General features: G+C 42.4%; 1 protein-coding gene across 1 annotated transcript; it reads left to right on the forward strand.

Annotated features, from left to right (window-relative positions):
- The first annotated feature begins 8,591 nt into the window (after positions 1-8,591).
- LOC146577172 (uncharacterized) lies at positions 8,592-9,072 on the forward strand. Its single transcript, XM_085269401.1, has 3 exons — positions 8,592-8,702; positions 8,787-8,885; positions 8,955-9,072. The coding sequence occupies exons 1-3, from the start codon at positions 8,614-8,616 to the stop codon at positions 9,070-9,072; spliced, it is 306 nt and encodes a 101-aa protein (XP_085125527.1). The 5' UTR covers positions 8,592-8,613.
- Positions 9,073-19,741: the final 10,669 nt, after the last annotated feature.

The raw sequence follows: 19,741 nt of genomic DNA on the forward strand, positions 1-19,741 counted from the left end.
CACCAACAAACAAACCAATAATACAACCAAATCACTCCCAGTTCAAGACTTTGGTTATTTACAACATTTGAAACATTCTGTGTAGCTCAGTCGAAACAGCCCAAGGCCAAGTGAAAGTGCTGAGAGGGAAAAGATCATGATTAACGATTTATTTAAACTCATAACTGGGGGCAGCAGCTGAGCTTTGTGAGCTGCAGCTTAAAACATGTAACCATGCTTTCAGCGTTGCAAATTTCCTGTTACTAGCTAGGTCAAATCCAAATTTAGTGTGCAGGTCATAAGATCATATAGAGGCAAAATCCTGATACATCATGAATCATTTTTACGTTTTAGTTGTAATAATTATATATTTCTTGTTCATTTTAGTTCTCATGTGGTCAAAAAGTCTAAGTCAAAATTCTCAGCATTTTCAAATTACCGTATTTTCACGACCATAAGGCGCACTTAAAAGTCTTAGATTTTCTTCAAATAGTACGGCGCGCCCTATAGCGCAGTGCGCCCTGTGTGTTGTAAGGAGGACGTAGTAGAGAACACCATGAGAACGCTAAAGGGTGAAGTGTGGGCGTTGATCGTATATACCGGGACAATCGCACATACCTGTATAAAAGAACAGGTATGTGCATTATGCAGGACATCGTTGTTTTAACAACCCTGAAAATGGCAAAGAGACACGCTTACGAAGCACAGTTTAAACTGAAGGCCATCAGCTACGCGGAGGAACATGGAAATCGAGCAGCGGCGAGAGAATTTAAGATTAATGAATCGATGGTTTGCAAGTGGAGGAAGCTGGAAAACAAGCTCCGGCAGGTCAAGAAAACGCAGCTGAGTTTCCGCGGACATAAGGCGAGGTGGCCCGAGTTGGAGGAAAGACTCGAGCGGTGGATCATCGAGCAAAGAACGAGCGGGAGAAGCAGTTTCGACGGTCACCATTCGGCTAAAAGCAGTTTCACTTTCACTTTTTATGAAACGGTGCCATTTTTCCATCCGGACCAGGACTACGATAGCGCAGCAACTTCCAGCGGATTATAAGGAAAAGCTGGCCGTCTTCCGCTCCTACTGCAGCAAACACATCGGCGACAAACACATCCAGCCCAGCCACATCACAAACATGGACGAGGTCCCGCTCACTTTTGACATCCCGGTGAGTCACACTGTGGAGAAGAAGGGGACCAGCACGGTAGCGATACGCACAACGGGGTATGAAAAGTCTTCTTTTACTGTTGTGCTTGGCTGCCATGCTAATGGACAGAAACTGCCGCCTATGGTGATTTTTAAGCGAAAGACTTTGCCTAAAGAGAAGTTTCCAGCAGGAATCATCATTAAGGCAAATGAAAAGGGCTGGATGGATGAGGAAATGATGAAAGAGTGGCTGAGGGAGGTGTATGTAAGGAGACCAGGTGGTTTTTTCCACGCATCACCATCGCTGTTGATCTGTGACTCTATGCGTGCCCACCTCACAGCCGATGTGAAAAAACTTGTGAAGCAAATGAACTGTGAGCTTGCTGTCATTCCGGGAGGCCTGACAAAGGAACTCCAACCGCTGGACATCGGTGTGAACCGCCCGTTCAAAGTAAGGCTGCGAGCGGCCTGGGAGCGATGGATGACCGATGGAGACCACAGTTTCACCAAGAGTGGAAGGCAGCGCCGGGCGAGTTACGCCACAATTTGCCAATGGATTGTAGATGCTTGGGCTAACATGTCTGCTGGCACTGTTGTTCGAGCTTTCGCAAAAGCCGGCATCGTTTCCGAGGAGCCGCACGGCACGGAAAGTGACTCTGACAGTGAAGAAAGTGAACCTGGCATGTTTGATGGAGATTTAGCGCAGCTGTTCAATTCAGACACAGAGGATGAGGACTTCGATGGGTTTGATGATAAAAATGTGAGTACCAAACTTTGTTTTGCTCCTGCTTTATTTTTAAATACGCACACTTGTATGCTTGTGTGTTGTTGATGATGACGATTACCGGCAATAGAAATGTGAGTAAGGTACCGAACTCAGGTTTGCTCCCGCTTTATTTTTAAATACGCATATGGTACTTGTATGCACCCTATGGTCCAGTGCGCCTTATGTGTGTGTTAAATACAGTAAGGGCACACATAACTGAGACTGCGCCTTTTAGCACAGTGCGCCTTATGGTCGTGAAAATACGGTAGAGCTTCTTAATTTATATAGATAATTTTAATATTCTACTGCTCAGAAATAATTTACAATTTCCAGCTGTGAATTCCATCTTATTTACAGTTTTTAACATTATATACTAGATGGGACTTGATGAAATGACCAATATAGATATATGCCCAGTAGCAGAATATCTTGTAATTATGTTTTACTCCCCTCTGGTGGCCAAATTAAACACGAGGCGATCGTGGCTCAAGAGTTGGCAGTTCGTCTTGTAATCGGAAGGTTGCCGGTTCGAGCCCGGCTCGGACAGTCTCGGTTGTTGTGTCCTTGGGCGAGACACTTCACCTACCGGTGTTGGCCAGAAGGGCCGATGGCACGATATGGCAGCCTCGCTTATGTAAGTGCGCCCCAGGGCATCTGACAAGGATGCCTCCTTAATGATTTATTTTTAACTTAAATCACTGCAAATATTTGAGAACATTTTATCATTAACGATGCCATGATTGATTCTGTTAGATCTTTATTGACAGAATGTGTTTGGAAAGGAAAATTCCTTCACATGTTTTCCGCAGCAATAGCACTTATGTTAACTCTGAGTCTGAATAAAGTGCACAAACAGATTAGAAAAAATCGCTCTTATGAATCGGGTGTGCCGAGACTCCATTGTTTTACAGTCTGCAGCTTTCAGAAAAACACAATAGCTTTGATTGAAAGAATCTTGGAGTCCAAAGATTCCAAAGGACTGAACATTTCAGTTCACCCAGGTCACTTTCAACAGACAACCTCCTTATCCCAGCAGTGACCGGACATTTTGTTAAGAATACCAATAGGAATTCTTGATATGTTTGTCATTAATTCATGCAGTCATAAGCAGTCATGCATGACTTCAGCATGACTTGACTATATGATTTGCATTCTTAATATAAAGTGTTAATATTTCTCCATCCAGAGGAAAAGTTTGGGAAAACCATGGACAGGTCACCAGTCTATCACAGGGCAAACACAGAGATAACCATTCATACTCACATTCACAACCACAGGCAACTTAGAATAGCCAGTTAACTTATCACATATGTTTTTGGACAGAGGGAAGAAGAAGAAGCCAGAGTATCAAGAGAAAACATGGCTGCTTCACAGAGTAAGGCCCCAGCAGAGCAGTGGAGTACAGAGCACCTTTGTTTTTATAGACGGCAATTTCATTTTTATCAGTGTAGGAGGAACATAGGCATGCACACATGCACACGAAGGTGACATGATGTCCAGTAATAGAAATAGTTTCACATGACTGTATACCAGAGATTATTGGTGTCTGTAAGGCATTTAAATGTGCACCATTGTGTAACCAAGGGCTGAAGAAGATCACTAACTTGTAAATTTGGTTGTGAATGAAGCTGTTGAAACTGTGGAAAACCCCAAGGACAAAAAAAGTACATAATGGGAAGTTGACACTAAAAGTGATCTGTTAGGTAACTTTCTCGTACAACTAAACCCGCTTGTACAGATTTAATAACCTACCTTCTTTGAGTCATTTTCCTAAATGTGCTACTGCATGGTAGCCAACACTGGTAAACTACAGAGACACCTAATGCTAATTACTACTAAGTGGTCAGATTAGTTATGACAGAAGCAGAGATGAGGAAACGTAGTCAACGTTTTTCTAACACTGCTGTTACATAATATTAACCATGTCTTCAGTATTAAAACTAGATTCATGTTTGTCCCAGTGAAGGTCCTAAATATTCAGAGAGTAAGGCCAAATGACATGTATGTGGTCATTTAGGCTGGAAGACTTTTGTGTAACTTTAGTATGTAGATTTGTTTCATTTCACAAACTTATTTAATTTAGTGTTACAGAAACTTCACACTGTCATTTTCTAGCCTAATATTGTAGTTATTTTGGACCATTGTAACTTTCCATTTCTACAACCTTCAGCTGCTTAATTTTGTTTCTTCTTTTTAAATTCATTAAAGATGGGGTATAATCATTCCACCCTGGAAAAAGAAAAATGTAAAGAAATCATTAAAAACTCCAAATTACTACGATATTCATGCCCATTCATGCCGATGAGTTTAAATTTCAGACCACAACCATACCTCTTTGTCATGACTGTTGTCATGTTGTCATGTTTTGGAAAGCAGGACCCAATTGCAGGACCTTCTGAGTTGGCAACAATGAGTTTATTTACAGTCAAATAAAGAACAAGCAGTGCAAACAGTCCACGGTGTCTTATTTCTTCCTTGTCGATTTCCCAGAGCTCCCATGCACTGAATCCTTCCTGTGGTCCTTGGTGACCAACACTTTGAGAACAGATTCGCCTTGGAGTGCTGCAGTTACTGACTGTGTCCCCCAACAACCCAGCATTGACTGAAGCTCAGCTCAGCCACTCAGTTAAGCCTCTTTTGTGGTTCAGTGTTTAATGTTTAAACTGTTTATGGCTGCAGAGACGCCCACAGTCAGGCTGTTGTTGTGGAAGTTTTCCATTAAACAAAGCCTGAAGATGAGCGGTGAGCGGTAGCTAACATTCTTTAATCAAACACAAAGAAAAACCCAGCTTGTGAAGAGCCTGCATGATCGCAGGGCAGACAGGCAGTAGAGTCTCACCAGCCTAGCATGGCTCTCACTTAAACACCTCCTTCAGAAACAAAAGGCAGTACACAGCTGTTTCACACCTTAAGCTTCACACTCCCTTGCTACCTCCCAGAGTCCTCGAAGAGACAAAAGACTCTTCCTGTGGAGTCGTCTGCTTCCCCCAACTTCCTTACTACACCCCCACCATCTGTCTAACTGTATGAGTGTGAGACATGTTAAAATCCAGTGGCACCAAGGCATCATACAATAAAATAATGTGATTAATACATAAATAAAAGAAATTCCAATACACTGTCTACTGTTGAATTGTTATATACAGTGCAGCAGCTGACCGTTGACCTGAGAGCTTCAGACTCATTGCTGGTGTGAAGTGTTTAATGCTTATCTATTGAAGCTTGCAGACACACCCACATTATCTTATTCTTTCTCAGGGTTGTTTAGAGTGTTGGAGCAGAAACCTGCTGCAGGTTAATTATTGATCAAATTAATATCACATAAGGTGCAGCAGCTGACCTTTGACCTGTGAGCTTCAGAGTCTTTGCTGGTGTGAAGTGTTTAGTGTGACTTCAGCCTGCAGACACAGAGGACTGATGACGGAGAAGAAGCAGAGGATTTTCTCTGTTTCTACACAGACCTGGTCCAGACAGCAGAGAGCTGCAGAGTGAAGACGTTCATTGGAAGAAGCTGAGTAAGTTCAACGTCCTCTTTGAATCCTGGATCAGGAAGTGAAGCCGGTGAATGTTTGGTGTTTAAATAAGGTTTCTGTCTTTGACTCAGCCTGCTGTCACTTTGGTTTAGAGAGAAAAACAGGTTTCAGATTAACTGGTGTTCCTGCTGCTCCAGCACTAAAGGACAGTATAGGTGACCGCGCTGATGCCTGTTCATAATTTACCAAAGCTAATTGATTGATTGATGCCATGCCAGTGCCATCTTACCCTTCGGACCATACATACATTACACCAGGGGTGTCAAACTCAAATACACAAATACACACCCTCTGTGACTGGCTACACTCGGCCTGCACCCTCCACCCTCTGTGACTGGCTACACCCGACCTGTACACCACCCTCTGTGACTGGCAACGCTCGACCTGCACCCTCCACCCTCTGTGACTGGCTACACTCGTCCTGCACCCTCCACCCTCTGTGACTGGCTACACTCGACCTGCACCCTCCACCCTCTGTGACTGGCAACGCTCGACCTGCACCCTCCACCCTCTGTGACTGGCTACACTCGTCCTGCACCCTCCACCCTCTGTGACTGGCTACACTCGGCCTGCACCCTCCACCCTCTGTGACTGGCTACACTCGTCCTGCACCCTCCACCCTCTGTGACTGGCTACACTCGACCTGCACCCTCCACCCTCTGTGACTGGCAACACTCGACCTGCACCCTTCACCCTCCACCCTCTGTAACTGGCTACACTCGTCCTGCACCCTCCACCCTCTGTGACTGGCTACACTCGACCTGCACCCTCCACCCTCTGTGACTGGCTACAGGACTGTTTGACTGGCAGACAAACACTGGCGTCCCACAGGGTTGCGTCCTCAGCCCCATCCTCTACACCCTGGTCACTCATTACTGTGTCACCTCCAACAAAGACAACATCATTTTGAAGTTCACGGATGACACTGCAGTGATCGGTCGCATCACTGGAGAGGACGACGTGGCTTATAGGAGAGAGGAGGCTGGTCTGGTGTCACGGTGTGAGGACAACAACCTCACCCTCAACACTGATAAGACAAAGGAGATGATAGTGGACACGAGGAAGAAGAAGAGGCCTCACCAGCCGCTGTTTACCCGGGAGCGTGAAGTGGAGAGGGTGAGCAGCAGTACCTGGGCGTCCACATCAGTGAGGACCTCACCTGGACACTGAACACCACACAGCTGGTCAAGAAGGCTCAGCAGCTGCTGTATTTCCTGAGGAGGCTGAGGAAATTTGGTATGTTGGCCAAGATCCTCAGCAGGTTCTACAGCTGCACTGTGGAGAGCAGCCTGACCAGCTGCATCACTGCATGGTACGGCAGCACTACTGCAAACCGCAAACGCCTGCAGAAGGATACAGTCACGCTGGAGAAGGATGAAGGAGTCTGACCTGAGCCAGTGTTTGACATGAACACATCAGCACTGCTGTCAGTGAGCCTAACGACAGCCGTTAGCATCATTTCAGTGTTTCAGTCATAAAAACACTTCCTGTCTCTGTGGTGGTTACAGTGACATCATGCAGTTTGTGCTTTGACCTCCAGAGGGCGACAAATCAGCACAGACAGAGAGCTCCATTCAAACTTTGCTGCCATCAGGAATAATTCTTCAAATATAATCATCAGTGTTTGAGCAGTTATGATATCAGGGACAATCTAGACATGTGTAACAATACTGAACATGTCACATGACACACCTCAAACATCATGTGATCCACTCTCAGTCTGCACTTTCATTCATGACTTCAACAGGTTGAAATGAGCTTTGAAGAAACATTCAGTGAAATAAATCTTTCATGGATTCATGTGAGCAGCAGATGAACTTTGTACCAACAACATCTTCAATAACACAGTCTGAATGAAGCTCAGGTGTTGATGCTGCTCCCTGATTGGACGCTTGCTTTCAGCTCTGCTCTCAGTCTTTACTGCACAGGTGAAGGTAGAAAGTGTGACTGGATCTATAGACTGGAAACAGAGAAACATGCTGAACATTTGAAGCTTTGCAGCAGAAATGTTCATGTTACAAATACAGCAGAGCTGATCTGGGATCAGTGTGTTCACACCTGCAGCTACAACAAGGTTTCATGTCTCCACACGTCAGCATGTGAACTTTACTCTGACTCAGTCTGAGCAGTCAGACGGCATATTTTTAAAGTTAACACATCAGCACACACAGAGCTGAGCCCCTCCCACCTGTGCTGAGTTTCAGGTGGAGCCCCGCCTCCTTCCAGGAAGCAGCTCACCTGTGTGTCTGTGTTTAGTGTCCAGGTGTGGAGTGGAGCTTGTTGTTGGTGTGTGAAGAAACTGTAAGTTTGCTTTGTTTCCTCCTTTAACAGTTTGTCTTTAGGAACTTTACTGTTTGTTCAGCTCGTGTTTGATTTCTTCACACAACAAACTGTGTGTGTTTGTATTTCCGGTCTCTCCATTAAAGTCAGTGTGTAATGTTTCCTGGCTAACATCAGCTGTGTGCAGCTTAGTTCAGCACAAATCTGCCGCTCCATAGTTCACGGTAACGGACTCACAGCTGGACCAACGAGGCCGAGTGTGTCCGCCACTCTGAGCTACGTTCGTGTTTGTGTACTTGTAGTTTGTACTTTGAGTTCACTCAGAGCCCACAGAGGACGCAGCGTACGTGATGACGTCACAGCCCTTTACCTCCTTTACTGTCACTGTGATTAATATTTACACACGAGACACCTGCAGAGCTCTGACGCTAAGCTAGCACACAGCATGCTAACACTAAGCTAACGCTAAGCTAACACTAAGCTAAAGCTAAGCTAACACTAAACTAACACTAAGCTAAAGCTAAGCTAACACTAAGAGTTCTTACAGACACGAGTTAAAAAGCTGCTTTTAGTGTGTGATCAGAGTCCAGGACTGAGAGCAGCAGCAGAGCTGATGGATGATGAATTACTGGATGGAAGAAGCTTCTCATTAGCAGTGAATCAGTGTGTGTCAGTGAATGCATCGTGTGTGCTTCAGGCTCCATCTAGTGGACTGATAGCAGAGCAGCTGATGGCAGCTTCCTCTGCCTCACACTGCTGTCTGACTGCATCCAGCTGACACTGAGATGAAGCAGGAAAGAAGCAGCTGATATTTGGACAGCACACATGATGAAAGGAGGATTTCAGCTGATGTGCACATGAATGATTTGTGTTTCCTCTGCAGGTAGAAAGTGTGTGTGAGCTGAATTGAGCAGCATGGATCAGTGTGAGGACAGAGAGGAGGGAGTCCCTCCCTCTAAAAGCACTCTGTGTGGGGAACATGAGAGCCAGACCAAAGCTCAGAGGTGAGATGACCATCTCTAACTGTCCATGACTCTTCTCCATGTCACAGCTCAGCACTCACATCACTGCTGCATCATTATTCACAGGAACCAGCCTGGACCTCCACCCAGCTCTGTGTCTTATGAAAGTAACTCAGTCAAAGATGCCATTAAGATATTTGAGCAAAGACAGTCAGCTGAGAAAAGGTAAGCTAATACCAATAATATCAGCTGATATGTGATGAGAATTTTACTGAAGATTTATAACTTTTTCAGGATCCATCAGAGACTCAAACCTGGACCTCGACCCAGCTCTGTGTCCTTACAGAGTGACTGGTCTAAAGGTCACTTCATTAATTTTAAAGTCCAGCCTGTGTCTGCTGCAGAGAGGTGAGCTGTTAGCAACATGAACTCTTTGATTAAACTGCTTGATGTTGTTGGATATAAACTACAAACACGTCGTTCCCTCAGTCCCATTTAAACTGTCTTTTAAAACAAGCCTTTGGTTTCTAAACAACTGAAAACCCACTTCAGCAAACAGGAAGTGATCAGAGCGTCCGTCCACTTCCTGTCAGGCCCTGCAAACATTTCATATTGAAGAAAAGTAGCTGATATCTCACATTTTTACTCCACCACATTCAACCATTGTGACATTTTACAGCATGAAACTCTTGTCACATGACTCCTGTTATGTTATAGAGTCATGTGACCACCAGGGAGGGATTTGTATGGATGAAACACATTCAAATCAATCTGATTCATCAATGGAAACATTTTTGGTGTAAATGCAGCAACACTGAAAACGCTGAAGATAAAAACACAACAGATGAAATATGAACAAATCGAGGCTTTGAATACACGTGTGTGTGTTTGAGACACAGAGATAAATGGATTGTGTGTCTGTCCTATTGCTGCGTGAGGGTTTTATTGTAGATTTTGTGCGTGTACACTTTTGACCACGAAGGTGTTGAAAGGGCGTAAAACAGTTGGAGGCACCAGAGTGAACACTAGGGCTGTCAGTAGATTAAAACATGACTAATTAATGACACAATCTTCTGTCATTAATCCTGATTAATCACAATTACTTGATCAATAGCTGCAGTTACATTTTCCAACTTTATATTTAAGCCTGTAACAGACGTTTACACCATATAATGAAGTCAATGCAGAATAAACACAAAGAATGTTAAACGCTTCAATTCAAAGAGACTTTGAATAGTTTTCAGTCTTTAACTCAGCTTCTCTGCTGTAAATACAACTTTGTAACAAACATATATACTAAAAGCTAAGTGTGCACTAATATATAATAATATATAATCTATATTACTGCTGTTAATGAAAATGTTTAATCAGACTCATCACAGGGTTACTGTGGATTAATTTGGATGAATCACCATTAAACATCATTTTTAATGTAAACGAATCAAAGTTCATTTCATGAGCAAACAGACTCGAGAGAAAAGGGCAAATTTACACACTTAACATGTTTATTGAACATGTAAACATTGATTAAGCTCCTGAATGAGCCGACCCCCCCAGGGACAGTCCTGCATGCTAATGATGGGCTCTGCTCTGCACCTGCAGGATTCTGTCAGCCACAAACTCCTCAGCTGATCCTGAATCTGAGCCCATCTGTCAAACAATCATTTTCTTCACAGGTCTGTGGAGGTGGCACTGATCCTGCAGCAGTCTAACACTCTCTGTCACTCTTCTTCAAGTCTTTGACACGAGGAACCAAAACTATGTTATTAACAACACTAACAGGTCTGCAGTTTGTCCACTTGGCAGTTGTGTCATCAGTGCTTTGCATTGTTGTGATATTTTAAGCTGGAAGTGCTTCGGTGAAAAGAAAATTCCTTCTGTCACGATGTGCAGAATCCTTCATGTTGGTCGGCTGGTCTGTCTTGTTATTTTTTTAATACTCAAACTTTCCATCGGGAGGTCAGTGTGTGTTTGTCATCTTCCATATTGAGCTGATTGGTTCAGCTTCCGTCACTAACAGATGTGCTGCACATCTGCACGTGTGCAAAGGTAACTCTACTCGGACAAACTGCTCGAAGTGCGTTGATAGAAACATTTCATGGATTTTGAGTCGTTCTGCATCCAGATGTGTCGTGTTAAAGGTTTTTATCATGTTAATCATGATAACAGATGAACCCCTAACCCTAACCCTACATGTTAATTTTGACAGCACTGGTAACTCCTTTTTAATGTTCTTCTGTGAGATCATTGATAAGACTCGACTCCAAATACGAGACTCGGAAAACTCAAATGAAAACTCAAATCAAAGCAATGAGAAAAGGACTTCTTGTGTTAGAATGAAAACATATGGAAGTGGTCAGGTTTCAAACACTCGATGAATCTACTGCACAGTTACATTCAGGGACCTTTGGCCTCCTGAGAGCATTAGTTGATGGTTCATCACAGTTTTCTCAAAGTTTCCTCTGAGCTTCTGCAGCATCATCACTTCCATCACTGATGAAAGAAAGTTCATAGAAAACAGAAAATATATCTTCAGAATCTGAGAGTCTAAAACTTGACAGACTTGATTCAGATGAAGTTATTTGAGCAGAAACTCCTGGATCTTTATCCTGTGTTGATCTAATCCTTCATGGTTCCTCCACAGAGTGGAGCAGCAGAGCTCAGAGGTTCCCAGTGGTCAGTCTGCCCAGCAGCATCAAACACAGCTGGACTCCATATTTATGGTCTGTACATGTACAACAACTACTTTATTATTAATAATAATGCATTTATTTATAGGTCCCTTTCAGAACACCAAGGACTCTGTGGACTAAATGACCAAAAGAAACAAACTTTGAAATCAGACGGTGCAAATGTGATCACAGGGAAACGTTTTAAACATCGAGGCTTTAAACAGAAACCAAAGTGAAACAGTTTGTAGTCGAGATCAGTGGGAATGAAGCTGAATAACTGTTTCTTCAATAACTTTGAGCTCTTAAAAAACAAAAACTAGCTGAAAGTCTGGCTGCTCTTATGAAAAGTACAGAGAAATTATGGGTCGCTCAACACTTGTGCACAATATAAGAGTTGAAATAAATCTAAAGAATAACTCAAAGTCCTACAATCATACTGATAAAGTCATCTACAGCTAACTATCCAAGTGGATTTGTTTAAGACAGCTCCATCTGCTGGTGGCCCTCTGCAGGTGCATGAAAGGGGCGTGTTTATAGTGAAAGTAGTAGAGAAAGTAAACCCCACGGGAAGGAGGAGGACTCTCAGCAGCTTCCAGCTCATATTCAGACATTTGACTTCTCACTGAAAGCAGCAAGTTTGAGTGTCTGTACCTTAGTTAGAAGAGATAACATGTCAGTAGTAATTAGAGTTGATTGAGCAATGCTGTCCTTATAATGTAGTTTATGATTTTTATGGACAAGTCCAGTTTTTCTGTAGAGCCTCTCAAGTTGGTGACAGCAGCAGTGGAAGTTCACGTGTAAACCAGAGCAGCAAATCAGGTCCAAATGTGTTGTTCACAGTGAGTGGGATCATCATTGGCTGCTATGTTAACCTCCTGCAGCAGGATGTCTTTGGTCAGAGAATGGATAGATCACGAAGTCATTGTTGAGTTTAGGGAGACAGTAGACAGTTGGAGGAGGTTCAGCCAGTTGACACACAGTAGATAAAATAACTGAAGGCAGGAGCAGACACCTGTATGACTTTCCACCTCTCACATAGATTATTGTCCCTGGGCAGCGCCACAGGGCTGGTAGATGTAAACAAAGCTGGAGGAGAGGATTGATTCATCTGAGAAAAGTCACAGAGTTGTGTCTTGATGCTCAATCATCCAGGTACGTAAATCCCAAAAAGCTTGATTCTGTTCATCTGGATGTTTTCAGTGGGAGAAACGTTTCATCATCATCAGGTGACTTCTTCAGTCTCAGCTGACTGCAGGTTTCAATCTCATAAACAGGACATTTGTATGACTGAAACCAGCCCACTGAAGGAACAATGGGCTGGGAGGTCAGTTCATTGATCATTGGTACGCATATTGTCAGGACCATTGATCAATGGTTGTTGATCAATGGTCATGAGTCCAGTTCACAGAGAGCTGGGGAATGGCTGCAATCACAGCATTGTAAGATGGTGACAAATGTACCCTTAGGCCCCTCCTCCATTCAGAGATGGTCTTTCCTTTTCACATAAATGGCCTCCTTGACTCCGCCCTCAAACCAGCGTTCACATTTACTCAGGACCTTCTTGATGTGAAGTTCTTCTGCTTCGCTGGCTGCTGTGTCTGTGGGGATGGTGTTTGTTCTGTGTTGTAGTGTCCTGATGACGCCCAGTTTGTGCTCCAGTGGATGATGAGAGTCAAACCTTAAATACTGATCTGTATGTGTAAACAGAGTGAACCTTTAAGACCAGTTGTCTGTACGATCAACTCAGTCACCTGAAACATCTCCAAGTTTCTGGCTTTGATCATCAACCTGTTGGTAGTTCAGCTCTGAACACCAGTGAAATGTTTCTCCCACTGAAATCGCTGCATTCATATGAACAGCATCAACGTTTTGGGATCATGGAGTTGTGGACAAAGTCTCAGTTAATCAGATAAAGTCAAACCTATAATTGGTAAAGAGTTCGTGGATGATATGCCCCTTGATGGTAAAGAAGTGGATGTTGTGTGGACTAAAGTTCAGAGTGGTGGGTCATTCATAAAGTATTCTGTTCCAGCTGCTGGAGGACAACATCATCACTTTTGTGAAGAACGAGCTGAAGAAGATCCAGAAGGCTCTGAATCCAAATAAGCCCCAGTGCTTGGAGTTTCAGAGGGAGGATGATGAGCAGAGGAGAAACAGCAGAGAGGCATTTGTGAAGATCACAGTGGACTTCCTGAGGAGAATGAAGCAGGAGGAGCTGGCTGACCGTCTGCAGAGACGTAAGAGGATTTATCTAAAGATTTAAGCTGCTGGATAAATGAGAGATTTGTGACACCAGTGTGTTCAGTCATTTCTCAGTGGGTCAGAAATTGTCATCAGCATTTTGTAAAATATGATTGTTAAAGTTGTATTTTTATTATTATTATTCAGAACTTCCAGCTGCTGTTTGTCATCGTAAACTTAAGTCTAAGCTGAAGAAGAAGTTCCAGTGTGTGTTTGAGGGCATCGCTAAAGCAGGAAACCCAACCCTCCTGAATCAGATCTACACAGAGCTCTACATCACAGAGGGAGGGACTGCAGAGGTCAATGATGAACATGAGGTCAGACAGATTGAAACAGCATCCAGGAAACCAGACAGACCAGAAACAACCATCAGACAAGAAGACATCTTTAAAGCCTCACCTGGCAGAGATGAACCAATCAGAACAGTGCTGACAAAGGGAGTGGCTGGCATTGGGAAAACAGTCTTAACACAGAAATACAGCCTGGACTGGGCTGAAGACAAAGCCAACCAGGACATCCAGTTCATATTTCCATTCACTTTCAGAGAGCTGAATGTGCTGAAAGAGGAAAAGTTCAGCTTGGTGGGACTTGTTCATCACTTCTTTACTGAAACCAAAGAAGCAGGAATCTGCAGCTTTGAAGACTTCCAGGTTGTGTTCATCTTTGATGGTCTGGATGAGTGTCGACTTCCTCTGGACTTCCACAAAACTACAATCCTAACTGACCCTAGAAAGTCCACCTCAGTGGATGTGCTGCTGATAAACCTCATCAGGGGGAAACTGCTTCCCTCTGCTCGCCTCTGGATAACCACACGACCTGCAGCAGCCAATCAGATCCCTCCTGACTGTGTTGGCATGGTGACAGAGGTCAGAGGCTTCACTGACCCACAGAAGGAGGAGTACTTCAGGAAGAGGTTCAGAGATGAGGAGCAGGCCAGCAGCATCATCTCCCACATCAAGACATCACGAAGCCTCCACATCATGTGTCACATCCCAGTCTTCTGCTGGATCACTGCTACAGTTCTGGAGGATGTGCTGGAAACCAGAGAGGGAGGACAGCTGCCCAAGACCCTGACTGAGATGTACATCCACTTCCTGGTGGTTCAGGCCAAAGTGAAGAAGGTCAAGTATGATGGAGGAGCTGAGACAGATCCACACTGGAGTCCAGAGAGCAGGAAGATGATGGAGTCTCTGGGAAAACTGGCTTTTGATCAGCTGCAGAAAGGAAACCTGATCTTCTATGAATCAGACCTGACAGAGTGTGGCATCGATATCAGAGCAGCCTCAGTGTACTCAGGAGTGTTCACACAGATCTTTAAAGAGGAGAGAGGACTGTACCAGAACAAGGTGTTCTGCTTCATCCATCTGAGTGTTCAGGAGTTTCTGGCTGCTCTTCATGTCCATCTGACCTTCATCAACTCTGGACTCAATCTGCTGGAACAACAACAAACAACATCCAAGAAGTCTGAAACAGGAGAATCTGCAGAGACACACTTCTACCAGATTGCTGTGAACAAGGCCTTACAGAGTCCAAATGGACACCTGGACTTGTTCCTCCGCTTCCTCCTGGGTCTTTCCCTGCAGACCAATCAGACTCTCCTACGAGCCCTGATGACACAGACAGGAAGTAACTCACAGACCAATCAGGAAACAGTCCAGTACATCAAGGAGAAGCTCAGTGAGAATCTGTCTGCAGAGAAAAGCATCAATCTGATCCACTGTCTGAATGAACTGAATGATCGTTCTCTAGTGGAGGAGATCCAACAATACAGGACTTCAGGAAGTCTCTCCACAGGTAAACTGTCTCCTGCTCAGTGCTCAGCTCTGACCTTCATCTTACTGTCATCAGAAGAAGATCTGGATGAGTTTGACTTCAAGAAATACTCTGCTTCAGAGGAGGCTCTTCTGAGGCTGCTGCCAGTGGTCAAAGCCTCCAACAAAGCTCTGTGAGTAAACATGTTGTCATCGCTTCATTGTTAAAATCATGGGAAATAAATCAGAAATGCTGAGTTCAAAGAGCACTGTAACATTTTTTAAAATAGTAAATTAAATGATCATCAGTGACTCAGTAAATATATGGTAGTTTTAATGTTTCACTCCAGCATTTCTAAAACACACTTTGTTCTGTAACTCTTATCAAAGGACAATCCAGACCCAGCCTATAAGAACATGAGCTCTGATGCTTCAGCCCCTCTGACAGGTTTATTATCCTCAGCTTGTTCATTTGTCTCCAACTCCAGGAGTTTGGTTGTTTTATTCTAAAGCACAAACTTCACCTGCCAGACTTCACCTACATCTTTTTCTGATGTTCATAATTTAAGTTCAAGTTTGTATCTCACTTTCAGTGCACACCCTCCCTTTTTAAATATAAATCTCTGCTGTGCTGTCATGTTTTCATCCCGTATGGAGGGAGAAACTCGGTCTTCATTACTGAAATTGCCTCTAAGGTCGTGTTTCTTGTCAGTAACCATATGTAACTGTAAGGCTTCCATAACCAGTGTTATCACAGAATTACAGTGGGTTCACTCTGGGTCCTCTACAGTTTCTTCCCACTGTCCACAGACATGCAGTTAGGTTACCTGGTGATCTAAACTTCATGCAGGTGTGAGTGAGAGTGGTTGTCTGTCCCTCTGTGGGCTTAGTGGAAGAGACTGGATGGATCTCTGCTTTGTCTTTGATATATGCTGACAGCAAACATTCTCCATGAAGTCTGCATTTCAGCTCATCTCCTTTATACACACCTTTAACAGGAAGAGTTTTATACAGCTAGTGTTTAAAATCAAGTGTTATTCACAATACACAGGTAATGAGCATGATTATTGAATTACTAAAATTTTCTAAAATAATTGTTTTAGTTAATATTGTATGACAGTGTACACAGAATTATTAGCTCAGTAGGCAGAGTGGTCGCCCCATGATCATAAGGTCAGGGGTCGAATCCACCGAATAGTTACCTTGTGGTACCCCTGAGCAAGGTACCATCAAGGTACCAATCATGTGCACTGGATTGGTAGCACTCATAGTCTCAAAGGTTTAAAATTAAAAAAAGGGTTCAACATATAAACAAATTTAATTTGATCACATATATTGTTTGTTTTTTTTTTGTTTTTGTTTTTTTCCTTTCTCTCACAGACTGAGCAGCTGTAACGTCTCAGAGAAAGGCTGTGAAAATTTGTTGTCAGTGGTCAGCTCCCAGTCCTGTAGTCTGAGAGAGCTGGACCTGAGTACCGACAGCCTGAAAGCTTCAGCAGTAAAGCTTCTGTCTGCTGCAGTGGAGAGTCCACATGCCAAACTGAATGTTCTGAGGTCAGATCAATTTGTATTATGTTTAGTTCTGTTTGTTTATGTGTTTGATGTTTGTTTTTGTTTATATCTTTATCCAGTTATCCTTGTCTCATAGCATTTTTATTCATTTCCAAGTTAAGGTAAACTTATACTAACCTGCTCAGCACAAGACAATAAGCTATTGCACCCTGATTACACTTTAACAACAATCTTTATTCATGTTTTTATCTTCAGACTTAACATCTGTGAACTCTCAGAGGAAAACTGTGAAGCTCTGTCCTCAGTTCTCAGCTCGCAGTCCTCTAGTCTGACAGAGCTGGACCTGAGTATCAGAAAGCTGCAGGATTCAGGAGTGAAGCTTCTGTCTGCTGGACTACAACGTTTAAACTGTAAACTGAATACTCTGAGGTCAGATCAGAAAACATTTAGTTTTTAGAATTATTAATTAAAGTTCATACATGATGTTGTATCTTAGTATGTTTATGTTTCCTTTAAAAATAGAAAGTCAACATTTAATGCTGTGAAATGTATTAACAAACTCTACATGAGTACTTGTTTTATAGATTGTCTTTTATTTTTCAGACTGAGTGGCTGTAACCTGTCAGAGAGAAGCTGTGAAGCTCTGTCCTCAGTCCTCAGCTCCCAGTCCTCCAGTCTGAGAGAGCTGGACCTGAGTAACTCTGACCTGCAGGATTCAGGAGTGAAGCTTCTGTCCGCTGGACTAAAGAGTTCACAGTGTGCAGTGGAAACTCTCAGGTCAGGATTCAAACTTTTCCACAGATGATCATTTGAAATGTGATTTATATTATTGTATAAACAGGTAACTTTTACAGCTGTCAAGTGAACTTTTATTTACATTTGAGTGGATAATTGGACTCTGAATTACTAAAAGTTGTTATAGTCATGTCTTTGTTTATTTAAAAAAATACTTCATGTACTGCCTAATTTAAAGATTTAGGCTCCTTTGGGCCCATAATATATATATTTGATTTCTTTGTGAATGAAATTAGGAGGATATTGGCGACTGCTGATTGGCTCGCTGTTTGTTTTTTATTCACAGTACTTAATTTTAAAGGCTGATTTCTCAAAATGAGATGTTTATCTTTTCTTCTACAACACGTGGAGCCACCAAATCTTCTTGCTTGATTTATTCATTACAGTTTGATTTAAAGAATATTAGACTCGTAACATAATAAATATATTTATTTCACTTCTTCTTGAGAGAAAGAAAGGGATGACTGGGTGAGCTCCAGTGGTTCATCCCAGCAGAGAGAGCGGCACACTGGGCTGCAAATGATCACAGTAGTAATGGCCATAGTTTGATAAAACAGGCAGTCTTACCCTGTAGATAATACAGGGTTCTGGTGCCGATGTGGGGGAGGGGAGTCGCCCGGTACTAACTACATACTACTAACTACCTCATCCAGATGTCTTCCCTACTAAACCTGATAAGAAGTAACTGCAGTAGCCTTATAGGTCAAATCAGTTTCACCTGTTAAAGTTAGCTCCACTATTAATTAGGGGTGGGGGAAAAAATCGATACTGTGTAGTATCGTGATATTTTGTTTGCTAATAATGTATCGATACAGGGACAGCAGAAATCGATATTTTGTTACAAACAATTTTTTCTCTGAAGTCAACATGCTCTGGAGTCAGAGCATGTTGACTTCAGAGCATGTTGATCCTTTTTCTGAGCAACAATCCTGACATTCCTTCACTGTCCAAATGTGTTTAACTTTTTTTTTGGCAGCAATAAACATGACAGTTTACTTATTTTAATTTAAGACATGTTTAATTTTAATTAAGTTTAAAACTTTTTTATTTAATGTAAAATTATATATTTTTTTAAATTTACTTTCAAATTCTTCAGTTGCTGAAGGGGCTGCATAGTTTTCATAAATTGCATAGTTCAGAATAGCTATAATTGTACCAGATGGTTGCATTCAGTTAAGTTGGACTAGACTGTAATACAAACCGTTCAGTTTGTCAACAATAAAACTGACTGAAATGAGAGAAAGACTGAGTGTGAGACTTTGATATTAGATAAAATGAATATTGATAAAGTTTACCTTTATGTGCAGAATTTAAATATCGCAAAATATTTTTAAAAAATCGCAATAATATCGTATCGTGCGTTAAGTATTGTGATAATATCGTATCGCGAGTTGTATGGTGATTCCCACCTCTACTATTAATGGTGTCACTTGTTATTTCTGGGATGAGTTTAGTAGCCTGAACAGCTGCTTAAAGGAAAGTAATTAAATAATAAAAATAACCTAAGTCCGGGGGAACCTGCAAGAGCTGTTTGCACAAAGAATAATGCTCAGACTTTGAGGTTTTATCGTTTTACACAAGGTTTAAAAATGAATGTCCACAATTGAATTGCAGAAATTGTTATTGAGCTAATACTGATGTAGTTGTTATCTTTGGTAAGGAGAGGTTGGAGGAAGGATGAGCACAGTCAGGCCTAAAGATGCTCTTAATAATAATAATGGATTGCATTTATATAGCGCTTTTCGAGACCCTCAAAGACCCTTTACAATCCCACTACAGGGAGTGCAGAATTATTAGGCAAGTTGTATTTTTGAGGAATAATTTTATTATTGAACAACAACCATGTTCTCAATGAACCCAAAAAACTCATTAATATCAAAGCTGAATGTTTTTGGAAGTAGTTTTTAGTTTGTTTTTAGTTTTAGCTATTTTAGGGGGATATCTGTGTGTGCAGGTGACTATTACTGTGCAGAATTATTAGGCAACTTAACAAAAAACAAATATATACCCATTTCATTTATTTCTTTTTACCAGTGACACCAATATAACATCTCCACATTCACAAATATACATTTCTGACATTCAAAAACAAAACAAAAACAAATCAGCG

This window comes from Mchenga conophoros, linkage group LG3, assembly GCF_057382185.1.
Source record: "Mchenga conophoros isolate Kocher_MC1m ecotype Shallow Benthic linkage group LG3, M_conophoros_male_GT1.1, whole genome shotgun sequence".
Taxonomy (NCBI): domain Eukaryota; kingdom Metazoa; phylum Chordata; class Actinopteri; order Cichliformes; family Cichlidae; genus Mchenga; species Mchenga conophoros.